Source organism: Scheffersomyces coipomensis (assembly GCF_036884675.1).
Source record: "Scheffersomyces coipomensis strain NRRL Y-17651 chromosome Unknown DFJ63scaffold_6, whole genome shotgun sequence".
Lineage (NCBI taxonomy): Eukaryota > Fungi > Ascomycota > Pichiomycetes > Serinales > Debaryomycetaceae > Scheffersomyces > Scheffersomyces coipomensis.
In genome coordinates, this window is record NW_027042897.1 from 1,146,813 (window position 1) to 1,159,724 (window position 12,912).

The 12,912-nt window shown below is 33.6% G+C and overlaps 6 protein-coding genes across 6 annotated transcripts; 3 read left to right on the top strand and 3 right to left on the bottom strand. All coding sequences in view use genetic code 12, as the record gives it.

Annotated features, from left to right (window-relative positions):
- Window positions 1-2,125, bottom strand: VPS52 (Vps52p). The gene has a single exon (XM_064904186.1). It carries the CDS (start codon window positions 2,025-2,027, stop codon window positions 9-11), a length of 2,019 nt encoding a protein of 672 aa, XP_064760718.1. The 5' UTR covers window positions 2,028-2,125; the 3' UTR covers window positions 1-8.
- A 98-nt stretch (window positions 2,126-2,223) lies between these two features.
- On the top strand, window positions 2,224-4,605 carry HMI1 (ATP-dependent 3'-5' DNA helicase; the record flags this gene model as incomplete). The annotated part of the gene is made up of 1 exon (XM_064906499.1): window positions 2,224-4,605. One exon carries the CDS (start codon window positions 2,224-2,226, stop codon window positions 4,603-4,605), a length of 2,382 nt encoding a protein of 793 aa, XP_064760719.1.
- Window positions 4,606-4,707: 102 nt separating this feature from the next.
- Window positions 4,708-5,624, top strand: DFJ63DRAFT_221892 (Zn(II)2Cys6 transcription factor domain-containing protein). The gene has a single exon (XM_064904185.1). The coding sequence runs from the start codon at window positions 4,810-4,812 to the stop codon at window positions 5,587-5,589; it is 780 nt and encodes a 259-aa protein (XP_064760720.1). The 5' UTR covers window positions 4,708-4,809; the 3' UTR covers window positions 5,590-5,624.
- A 35-nt stretch (window positions 5,625-5,659) lies between these two features.
- Window positions 5,660-7,204, bottom strand: DFJ63DRAFT_315151 (uncharacterized protein; the record flags this gene model as incomplete). The annotated part of the gene is made up of 1 exon (XM_064906500.1): window positions 5,660-7,204. The coding sequence occupies one exon, from the start codon at window positions 7,202-7,204 to the stop codon at window positions 5,660-5,662; it is 1,545 nt and encodes a 514-aa protein (XP_064760721.1).
- A 114-nt stretch (window positions 7,205-7,318) lies between these two features.
- DFJ63DRAFT_222141 (uncharacterized protein) lies at window positions 7,319-8,587 on the top strand. Its single transcript, XM_064904202.1, has one exon. The coding sequence runs from the start codon at window positions 7,433-7,435 to the stop codon at window positions 8,546-8,548; it is 1,116 nt and encodes a 371-aa protein (XP_064760722.1). The 5' UTR covers window positions 7,319-7,432; the 3' UTR covers window positions 8,549-8,587.
- Window positions 8,588-8,625: 38 nt separating this feature from the next.
- DFJ63DRAFT_337246 (uncharacterized protein) lies at window positions 8,626-10,983 on the bottom strand (the record flags this gene model as incomplete). Its single annotated transcript, XM_064908520.1, has 3 exons — window positions 8,626-9,011; window positions 9,414-9,566; window positions 10,914-10,983. 3 exons carry the CDS (start codon window positions 10,981-10,983, stop codon window positions 8,626-8,628), a joined length of 609 nt encoding a protein of 202 aa, XP_064760723.1.
- Window positions 10,984-12,912: the final 1,929 nt, after the last annotated feature.

Consider the following 12,912-nt stretch of genomic DNA (forward strand, 5'->3'; position numbering starts at 1 on the left):
TAGTTAATCTATTTAGTAGTTTTCTTATATGCTTCACATAGAAGTTCAAAATGAGATAATTGCTCTTCAACAATTGAATTCAGAATTACATCACTGTTTTCGTTCTTTAATATATTAACGATAAGGAAATAATTGTTGTAAAGGAAGATTTCTTTCTCAACTTGTTTGTTTTTAGAATTTCCAAATGAATGAGTACTTAATTTTGTTAAATAACTCTCAAAGTCATTTCGTAACCTTACTATTGAATTATATAATGGCTCACCTCTATAATCTTTGGTGCTGTTATCATCGGCGATAGGTCCTGATAACTTTAAGAGTCCCAGAATATACTGAGCGAATTGTTGAGTGACATGAACAGGAGCTAATGTTGACACTTTTGAACTTTGTAAAATCATTTTTTTCATAGCTTCACAATTAAGATCAATAATCTTTGTAAATTGGGGCCATAAAATCAACAATAATGAATTTAGATAATCGTTCATGATAGGAATATGATACTTGTTTTGAAATATTGATTGTGAAGCTTGTACCAAACGAATTATGACCAAAATAGCGTATCCGTCACAACTTCCAAAACTGGCAGAAGGGTGTACTCTAGCAGCACTTGCAGCTGAACCTCCTATTGTTTTTGCATACGGATAATGAGTAATTGCCCAGGTAACAAATTCACGACCCATTTTAAATATATCATTGAACATTATTTGATACCATTCCACTTGACCAGTGACTCCTTTAGCATTGGTGGATAGATTATCATCTTCTAACTTCGGTAAATCGATTTTATCAAATTTCTCATTATCTTGATAGAAAAATTCTACCATAAACAAATATTCAACCACGATATTATCAGTAAGAGCTACAGCAAACTGGTTGTAAACGAATTCAAGCCAGTAAACAAAGGGAGTAGTTTCTGCTATTTGAGATGGAATGGCCAGAACGTGTCTTGAACCTGCTTTACTATCATCAAGTACGTGAATTCTTTTATCCATAGATGCTAAATATTCATTCATTGAAAGATGACTAGTGGGAGCTGTGGTGTAGGAAGTAGTTAAATTAGTACCAGTAGGTAACCAACCTTTCCAGGCGGTTCCAAAAACACTTTGTTTTTTTTCTCCATCAGTTCCTAAGACAAAATTTTGATCGATATGTCTTATATGTAATTTTTCTAAAGCATAGATATACTTGGCAAATTTGGTTTGATAATACCATCTCATGGTATATATGTAAGCTAGTCTTAATTGAGCAGCCAATTCAGGATGTTGGGTATTTAAAAACACAAATATTTCTTTTAATTTAATTAACTTTTGTTGAATTTCTTGAGAAGATGTTTTTGACAATGATCTAAGTTGTTTAACATTTGATATTAAGAAATCTCTTATTCTTTCTACTGCTTTATTTGAAAGTAATTTGATTCCCAATTCAAGTTGCTCCAATGCTCTTGATTCATTATAAAGTTGCTCTAATTCACTTGACATCTTTTTGGATTTGATACTATGGATTAATTGCAGTTTTTCATTAATAAATCTTAAATTTTCAAGCCATTTTTCATCAATTTCATCTTCAACTACTGACTTGGCCACCTCCGGCGATATCATTAAATCCAATATTATTCCATTCAATTTTTCTGTTACTGTATGCTGTATATTCGAATCTGATGATAATTTGGTTGATTTCTCTTGTAATGACACTAAACTTGCAGATAAGTGACTCAAATCTTGATTAAATCCATCCAAAATCTTTTCTATAGGATCTAGCTTTGACTGAAATTGTTGAATTTTGTCATTGTAGTCATCAAATTTATCAACCAACGCTGCTAGATCATTGATATTGAGCTGATTCACCCGACTAGCATTCAATGCATTGGCATGAGTTCGAAATGAATCTAATAATGTTGCTTTGTTGTTACCTTCACCACCAGATTGCTTACTGAGAAGCGACTCAAGATTGACAAGTGACTCAACAATTGGCGCATCTGCAAGATGGTCCTTAGATGTCAATATCTGCTTTAGAGTCTCTAACCCACTCATCTAAGTTTGTTATGTTGGATGTCTATGAAGCCTGCTTTATATAGCGTATTTGTATCCCCCATTAATCACAGTTTTCTTTTGATCAAAACTCTGTTTACGTTTTTTTTTTTAAAGGAATTTTGCGATCTATAACAAATAACTTAGAGTTTAGTTACAAGTAACAGCAAAGTCATTGAAATCGTATACAGCTCAATCGATGGTAGCATCAGGAACTGATAGTGATGTGGGGACTGTCACTGACTCTCAGAGAAAGATCATTGAGACTGTACCAAAACCCAGAGAGATATTGTTGGTTAAAGCTGGACCAGGAAGTGGGAAAACATTAACCATGGCTAGAAGAATAGTTCATCTAGTGGAACAACACAACATAAAGCCAGAGGAAATACTAGTACTTTCGATGACTAATAGAGCTGTGGGGATGTTGAAATCGACGTTGTGTTCAATTTCACATGAAGAATCTGCCAATCAAATCAACATTAGTACTTTCCATTCATTTTGCTCCCGTTTACTTGAAGAGTATGGACCACCATATGATGATGCATATACAAAGATACGTTTATTGGATGATATGAGTTGGAGAAGCTTTTCAACCATATTTCTGGCCAAATCGATTTCATTAGGTGGGGCAACAATTAATGGTAATTTAACTGCTGCTAAGTTAGATAAACTATTATCATCTATTAAAGTTGGTGAATTAACAATCACAGAAGCAGCTCAAAAATCAAATGTCAGTGAAGAGTATTTAAAAGAGTTGATTCATTATTTGGATAGAAATGGAATGAAAAGATATTCAGATTTTATTACAGATGCAATAAAATTGATGAATACTTCGTTAAAAGGTGATTCCTCAAAATGGATTCATGAATTAGCAAATTACAAAATAATCATTGTTGATGAATTCCAAGATATGCATAATCTGTTACTTAAGATTGTTAAGAGAGTCGTTTCATACCCTTGCTATGATGGAACTACTAAACACTTAACAATCGCTGGAGATCCAAACCAGTGTATCTATGAATTTCTAGGTTCAAACCCAGACTTATTTAATGATATACATAAAGAGTTTCCCGATTTTTCTCTAAACGAACAACATATACATGAAACATTTCGTCTCACTCCTGAAGTTCTTAAAGTGTCGGCAGAAGTCATTTTAAAACCAAATGGCTTGCTTACTGAAATCCATAAAGAAATCAAATCCGTTAAACCTGACGGTGGCAAACCGGTATTATACGCTCGTGATACACCACTAGAAGAATATGATTTCATAGCTAGTGAAATTTCACGACTTATATTGCAACTGGGTGGTTTATTTCTGTTTTCTGACTTCACGATTCTTTTACGTAGTAATAAAGAAGTCAATGATGTTGCTGATCATCTAAATGAATATTATGGTATCAAATGCAATAAATTAGGCCAATCAACCAACTGGGTAACTTCAAAAGTTCATCTATTCCTTGACATTTTGAACTTAATAAGTGAAAAGTATGGCTCTGAGTTTTGCTTAATGTGTATTCTAATGATTATGGATGATAAACCTATGGCTAAAGGGAGAATCTCCAAATTGTTTAATGCGTTGCAAACAATTGACAATTCTGAACCAAAGTATTTAATGAATTACATTTTACAGGACTTAAAAGACCCGAAAGAAAAGAATAAAGGTAGTGATAGTAATGGAATATTCTCGTCAATTTATAAATTACCAGATCATTCATTAACAACTTCTTATTTGACTAAATTCTTAGAGGGGATATCTAAAGAGAGAGAATTATTGTCACACAATCAAAATCCACAATTAATTATGGAATCATTACTTAGGATTGTTAGCTCGGGGAATTTATTAGAACATTTGAATACTCCAACGAGTTATTCATTATCCCCATCCAAATCGTCAAAAATTGACATGATAGAAAACCATAGAAGTAATCTTGACATCAATATCTCATCTTTCTACAACTCATTGATTTCCTCTCATAAAACGTATCTTGCAGGAAATACTGAGAAAGATTTTATATCACACTTTTTGAGAACTTACAGTGAAGATGTTCCGGTTTTCAGACTGGATATGGTCAATGTATCAACTGTACATACGGCAAAGGGTTTAGAGTTTCCGGTGGTATTTATCCCAGGGTCAAATAATCATTATATAGCTGATTGGTCAAGCTTATTTCAGGATGATAACATAAAGATCGATCCAGTAAAAGCTCGATTATTTTATGTTGCTTGCACCAGAACCAAGCACTTCCTATATGTTGGTTCAAGAGATCGTTTAAAATCTTTATCAAGTTCTATGAATGAATTTTTCACAGAGCTGTTGCCAGACTTAACGCTGCCCGACTCTCATCATAAGAGCATTTTGTCCAATTTGTCTTTAGAGTTGGATCGAAAACTTCCTAGCACACAAAAGATTTCCTTGGGAACTTCACTTTATTCCAAATTTTACCAGAATAGCAAAGTAGTTCCAAATACTACCCAGGTTGCTTTTGCACGAGAACTTCACATTAACAGACAGTTGGTTTGTTCAGGTGCTATGCTATTGCATTCAGGAAGAAAATTATTTCATCATGTTACAAAATTGTAAAGAGAAGATAAGCATTTTTTTTTGATTGCAAAATTTGCGCGGGAAAATTTTAAATTTGATTAGGAATCAGAGTCAGTGATATGAATTATATTTGACTCGGAAAAATAGAATTGCAATTTTTCATAATTTTTCAATCGATTTATTAAGATATACATCACTTTTGTTCATGGATAGAAGTTCTCAAAGGTGATGATAGTGTGACATATGGGTTTCAAAGTATTAAATAACGTGATAGCAGAGGACTCTGCATTTGAGGATAATCCTGAAATTCAAAAATATTTAAGTGAATTCCAGGTAAATTTAAGAAATGAAGATAAACACATTGATTGTGATTTATCATCTTCAGCTGGTTCTGAAATGTTCATACTGTCCCGTGTTACTAATAACAACAAAGTGTCATCTATAACTGTGTTTAAGATGAAGAATCTCAAGAAACTAGGTCTAGATCATTCTCAAAGAAATATCTACGAACATAATCTTTCACAACCTGATTTAGAAAAGGATGATCCAAGGAAATCTAAGGTCAGTTGCATTCGTTGCAGGAAATTCAAGAAAAGGTGTTCAAGAGCTTTGCCTGAATGTTCAAATTGTCTGTCATCGGATGATTTGTGTGTATATCTACCAAGAAAAATCAAAGCAAAAAGAGGTAAAAATGGAAATTCAAGTTCTATAAAGGTTAATGTGGAGAATAAACTAGACGCAATGTCAGCATCCAGTAATATTACAAGGAATGTCGGTGTTAAATTGGGAACTGAGATTGATTCGGTAAAGAAAAGGTTATCTTTACCAAACTTGCTAAATTATTCTAGTTCTGAAGGTAGGTGTCAATTGGGAAATACCGAGAATAAGATTAGTATGATTAGATTGGAAACATCGGAATCTAATAGTAGTATACTTGAAAGTAAAGATTCTACAAGTAATTATTCATATGAATCGAAATCAGTCATCAAACATTCCAATGACTTTAGTGTTATATTAAATTAAGGTTGGGATATATAGAGTAGTTTATATAAACATGTGGGTCAAAAAAATATTTGGAATAATACAAAATCTATTAGGATAATTTAGATAAAATACTTGCAATGTCTGTAGAATTCTCTGTATTGTTCGAAACTGTTGAATTGGTATCAGTCAAAGACGGATCATATTCATCATAGTCTGCATGATCATGATCATGCTTTAATTCCAAGTCATCTTTATGATGACTTGGAAATTCATTGTCAAAATCGTCTTCATTGTCGCTATAATAAACGTCAAAATCACTGGTGTCATCGTCACTCTTTACTATGTTGATTATTCCTGATTCGTCTTCTGCTTCGTACTCCTTAACTTCGATATCTTCTGAAAACGCTACTCGCTTAAGAGATGACGGCGTTGATCCACCGGATGGAGTCTGAGAGAGTCTTCGTTTTTTGTTTGACCGTATCTCACCATCTCCATTCAGAGCTTTGGCTTTATTGCCGTTACCATTGTTGCTATGATCTTCAGAATTATTATTATTGTCTTCGTCATCGTCATCATCGGTGTCATATGTAGGAACTAAGTCTTCATCATCGGAATCTTGTAGTTTAGTATTATAATTTGTGTTGGCTAGAGAATTGCTGATCTTGTCTGAATTATTCACTTCAAATTCTGGAGAAGGTTCTTCATCATCGGAATTATTAGTTTGTGAGTTTGAATTCTCTTCATCGATCATCTCTTGTAATTCTTCTCTTGTTGAATTTAATCTTATCAATTTATCTTCGATAATCTTTAATTTTGTTTCATCCGTTTTTAAACTTTCTGTGATGGAAAGTTCAAGGTTAGACAATGCCTCTTTAATTTGAGATTTTACCAGTTTTAAATCATCAATACTTCGGATAGAAGCATTACTAATTTTTTCTAATGTATTCAATTTGGAGATGTAAGCTTTAGGAGCAGGTAATGAATCATTAAGAGTTGGGTCGTGAGGTAAATATGTTTTTGATTGGATTCCATATTGAGTTAAGTTTGTTTGTGCTATATCTGTCAATCTACTTAACAACAAGTACAATTCATTTAAATCTTCTAGTTCAGATGAAACTTTTGCTTTATCAATACTATTTGACTTTTTTTGTGTTTCAATCTTATTATTATTAATGCTTTCAGTACTACTTGCATTCAATTCTGCTGATTCAAGATGGGGATTCCTTTTGGCCGATTCAATAGCCTCTTTCATTTTCGAAATATCATTGGCAGCGAAAACTTGTCTTTCCTCCCAAACATTAACCAATCTTTCAATTTTTGCTTTGATAGGATCTTCGACAGTTATATATGTATATCTTAAAGCAGACGGCAAAACTCCAGCAAAATCGACAATAAACTCATCTTTTCTTTTTCGTTTCGCTTGTTGTACCACATCATTACAAAGGTATAATAAAGACAATCTCTTCTGAGATGGATTCTTCAAGCTTGATGCTGAAGGATTTGCAGTGCTTGATATATAATTTAACCATATTTTGGCTGCATCTTTGCTATGTCTATGATGGAACAAAACCCACTGTGATATTGATACAATAGAGTCCTGACTATCATCGAGGACTGACAACTTATTCTTGAATATTTCTGCACTAAAAGACATGGTCTAATACTTTAATATAACTAAAAGGTAATTCTGACATTGCAGTTAAAAGTAAAAAAATTTAAAAGTAGAATATCTAAAATTCAAAAGTCGTGTGGTTTTTCCAAATTGAACAAAAGATAAAATTTGTTTTGGTTTGGTTTGGTTCTATACAATAACGCGTTTTGATATGGATAACATTCATATAGATTATAACATCAATACAACTAGGGAGATTATAAAGTAAATATGCCACCAAGAACTCGTCGATTGACTGGTTCTATTGCTGCTACCAGTGCTTCGAAACTGAGGATTGCAACTACTGCGAAAAGCAATGGGGAACCAAACTCTTCGAAAGTTACAAAGGGAAAGCTGCTAGTTGCATCCAAGACTAGATCAAGTACTGCTTCTACTATTAGTACTACTACTACGAAACCATCACTTCCTGGAAGTGGGAAATCTCCTGTGCGGTTGGTTCAGGAAGTCCAAAATATTAAAACGTCATCGACACCTAAATCTACCCCAAAGTCTACTCCTCATAAAAATAAAATAAGTTTGATAGCCTCGCCTTCTTCAGTGGTCAAGAAGAAATTTACCTCATCGATAATAAGTGAAGAAGATGTGTTAGAGTCTAATAGAAATCATGATTTAGTGGAATTTATTAATTCATTGGTTAATACTAAAAGAGATGATTTATTCACTAATTATCAAGCCAAAGCACAATCTCAAATAAAAAATGATCATGAGTTGATTAAACAATTGAATGAAGAAGTGTCTGAAAAGCAATCAACCATCGATAAGTTGTTAAATGAAATTGAACAATTGAAGTTGTCAGAAAATAAACCAATCCCCAATCCTAAATTAGAGCAAGTGGTTAATGACGTGGAATATCTTTCCCCTATTAGAAGTCGCAAGCATAAAATTGTGGATATGATCGACCAACAAAGTATTAAAAAGGAATTTGAAGATATAGGGTTTACCCTCGATATGTTAGAACTTCTCACTGGATTGAGAATAGTTAATTTTACTGAAGATGATGACAAATATTATTTCGATGTGAAACAAACAACCTCAAATTCATCTGACGTAGTATATATCAGCTATAGATTAATTGTGTCGAAAACCTTTGAATCTACAGCTGAAATTGAATACATCCCTACTTTCCTTGAGGACTTAGATTCTGAAGAAGATGAATATGCTGATGATGACGATGATAATGTACGGTTAGGTGCGAATGAAAATGCAAGATATCTTAAGAAAATGCTACCGGATTATTTATGTGAGAATTTATCGTTCCCCTACAATACATTATCACAATTTTATGCTAAAGTTAATCGAGCATTACATAAAGGATCAAAGGGATAAAATGTGAAGTCTATGCTTTTTGTATTATTATGACCTATGTATATATATGTATAAGATTCTTCTATCTAAAAAATGTATTATTCAATGATTATTTTACCATCTTCAGTTTTAGTTACCTTCAAAGTTTTTAATATATCCTTTATATCTTTAGAGTTATCCTTTGATAATTTCTTTATTACTTTATAAAAACCTTCTTGCTTATTTGAATTTAAATATCTGAGTAATGGAGATGAGTCTGGTGATTCTTTCTTTAAATCTTTCTTTGATTCTTTCTTTGATTCTTTCTTTGCCTTCTTTTTAACTGGTTCAGTGGTTGGGACAGGCACTTCTTCTACTTTAGCTGGTGTCTTTTCAACTTTTACTGGTTGTGGTTTCTGGTTATTCTTTTTTGGACCTTTATACAAAGCTTTTTCATACTTTTCAGCTTCTGAAATACAACTAGTATGTTGACGATATGAAGTACCTTCAAAGGTTGTGGAACAATCAATACAACTAAAATATGCTCCGTAACATCTCTGACTATGTTGATCAAGCTTCTTCTTGATCACGGTATCGTTACACACTTCACAAGAAAACGAAACCATTATTTAATCTACACTTTTTTGAAACACTTATATTATATAAACATTCATATGCTCTTCGCCATAATTTTTTTTCACTTTAATCAAAATTCGATGCGCTATCAAAATATTTATTTTTTTTCATTTTAATTAGGATTTCGCAGCTTCCCCAGAGATTATTTATAAATTTACGAAAGATTGAATTGACATTTAGCATATATCACTATAAAAATTGGAGAAAAATTTGAGAATTCTATACAACTCTATGCTTAGAAGGTTCAAATGGTAAAAAAGAGCAATTATACCAATAACACCCACAAAAACTCCACATATCCAGATTGGAGCTGATGAACTAGTATTGGAAAAATAATCAACCACAGGAACTATACAACCAGCAACTCCAGTATATACAATTGCATTAGCATTACCAGTGGCTCTAGCAGCAGCAGAGAAGACTTCTGGCGTGTAAGCTTATAAACAGACAAATAGATATAAATGCCTGCGTATGATGCTGATGACAGTGCTAGATTTTGGGCATGGTTCTTGACAGCAGTATAACCAAATAAAAGTGCTTTAGCAGTTAATCCACTTATCCAAAGTAAGAGGCCACTTGATTTCTCATTTTATTTCAATTCAAATCAGAAACAGTATTGCCGAAATAATTGAGAAGCTACATTGAGGTAGATATGATTCATTATTTCAAGACGGACTTCGGCTTGGGTGCAACAGGACTATTTGGAAATGTTGTTAGTTCAATGATTCTATCGTCATACTTAACTATGGGAGAGTTATTCGTTGCCTATCTATTGCAATTCCAAAAACAGGCTACCCAAATTTGAAGGATTATATAAACAATCTCCCTCAGTCTAGCCCTTATGTGAGTTTGAATTCAGTTGAGGAATTAAACAAACAAGGGGGGACTAAAATGATGTGGAGAGATACTAGCCAAATTATGGTTGGAAAGTTGCTACTCACAAGTTGTATTTCTAGGTTAATTATCCAAAAACCAATTGCCTGTGAAAATATTTAGAAATAATAATGTTTAACAAGTATATTCATATATCCTATACCATTATCCGAACCAATTAATGCTCCTTTTACCTTTCAGATATCCTTATTTTCTATTTTTCTCAATTTTTTTCATAGAGTAGCGCAATATTTGCTAATGATCTATAAATTAGATTTGTGAAAAATATGGTTAGAGCATCTTTAACCTCTGAGGGTAATCGTCCAACTTTCAATCGTAATATATTCTCTATCCTCTATTCTGAGAATAAAAAGCCTTAATTTTAAATCTTCCCACTAGTAATTAATAAAACAGCTACGGCTACCCTTACTTGGTTCAAATCAACTCCTCAAGAGTTTTTCTCTATCAAACCCACTTCTTACAAATCATCTTTATAGACAATTAATAAATGCTACTCAATAGAAGAAAATACGCAGAAATAAAAGCATCGCATGCTGTCTGTGCAATCCATTTTAGCATTCTTCAGGATAGGTCGTTTCGAACAACCCATCTAAATTTGAACTTCATGAATTAACGATTGCTAAAGCATCCAAATGTAAGCATCCCATTGACAGGCTTTCTCTATTCCAATTGACTGTATTCTAGTAAAGAACAGCTACGATTGACAGGTTTATGGCTTTCTGATAACTCTCTTTTTTAACGAAAAATATGTAGGAATTGAATCCACATACCGAAATCGTAGCTCTAATGGTGTCACATCCTTCATCTCCTTCATAGTATTCGTTAATTGTCGCATTTTTAAAGCTTATGACAATGGATTCTAGGAGATTTACATCACTCATGCTTAAGAAGGCAATGAAGTCACAAGTGTTATTAACACCAAAAATACTGGTATCACAAGCACCCATCGACACTTGCAGTGAATCAGGTGGTGTTCTATTTCACGAGTTCCATGACATTTATAATAAAGCGCTGTGAATGATAGAAGTTGCAAAAACGTCTAAATAAAGGTGGAGAATGAGGCAGAGGACACGACTTTTAAAGTCATTAATCTCAGCATATATTTGCTTCCTTTGACGGCCGGCATCTGGAGGACCTCTTGTACAGGAAGATTTTTGACGCACTATTTTAGTAAAAAAGGTCTTATTTGATCCTTGCCACCGTCCGTCGTATTACATTAGTTTTACTGACGCCAATGATACTGTTACTTTGACTTTAGTTTGTAATTAAAAGATCCAATTATTATATTATCCTAGGTTGTGACCCTTCATTATCTTAGCAGGCATATCCAAACTACTTGCTAATATAACGGAAGTATAGCACACTGGTCATATTCTGGAATATATTATTAAAACGAACTGCCAGGTATGATCTTCTGTACTTCCTATTCCTGGATGATTATAATTCAACTTCCTATACAACTATTATCTGAAACTGTTTAGGAAATAGCGCCTTCCATAGTCCCCAAGTTGGCGTGATCCTTCAATTATACCGCTACATATACGAACAACTGATCTTGATGGACCCATTCCTGTTTAATCTTGTATTGCTTTTCGCTAGTTGCACGACGTGGTTTATATCTTACTCTCTCTAGTCTATTATTACAAAGTTTGTACAATTTTCTGTGCCGTTCAATAAAATAGATATTTTTGTTAGCCCATTGCGAGAAGATGCGACTTAATAGATTGCGTAAAATTATTATTTCCTTTTCATAGGTAAAACAAATTGCCTTATTTGTAATGGACAATAGATTTTTACTTGGCCTGTTGCAACCCTCATGAGATTTTGGAGCTGCGGAAACTTATGGGCAAATAGAAGCTCAGAAGGATTCTGATTTTAGGTCAATTTTCGATATTGATTACTATTGACGTTTAGATAGATTCTGCATATGGATAAGGTCAACCTAAACATGAAATCAGATGGATTTAGGTTTCCATAAATCAAGCTTTCATTTCAAAATAGATAGTGTAAAGAAAATTTAAGAAAAGTAGTTTATTTATCGAACGATTTAGCTGCATGATACATCGTAACCTATGCCTACACGCGCATTATATCAAAAAGGATTTGACTCCGAACACACATTTTTGCAGTTAAAATATCTCTTCTAATTCCCTTTTCAATTTTTACACACTACTGAAATTGTGATAGTAGAAGACAGGTCATTCATCATTTCTTCAGTGATTCTAAAGTTTATATTTAATAAGATTGAATGTCCGGTTGTGAAATACAAAGACAACTGAAATGTCATATTCAAATTAATATTTTACTTGCGAACATGAAAATGATTTTACCATATTTTTTCATGCTTATTTTCACCTTGAGCACCAATATGGTTGCTTCAGAGGAAGCTTATGTCTCACATTTCACCACTCTTGCAAACGGAGTGGTGTGTACGGCTGTGCAGCATCTATTGATTTCCACTAATGGAAATGGAGTAGTAATGACTTCTGCATGGATGTTCGAGTGGCATGGATGTTTGTACGTTCGAGTGGCATGGATGTTTGAGTACGTTCGAGTGGCATGGATGTTTGTACGTTCGAGTGGCATGGATGTTCGAGTGGCATGGATGTTTGTACGTTCGAGTGGCATGGATGTTCGAGTGGCATGGATGTTTGTACGTTCGAGTGGCATGGATGTTTGTACGTTCGAGTGGCATGGATGTTTGTACGTTCGAGTGGCATGGATGTTTGTACGTTCGAGTGGCATGGATGTTTGTACGTTCGAGTGGCATGGATGTTTGAGTGGCATGGATGTTTGTACGTTCGAGTGGCATGGATGTTTGTACGTTCGAGTGGCATGGATGTTTGTACGTTCGAGTGGCATGGATGTTTGTACGT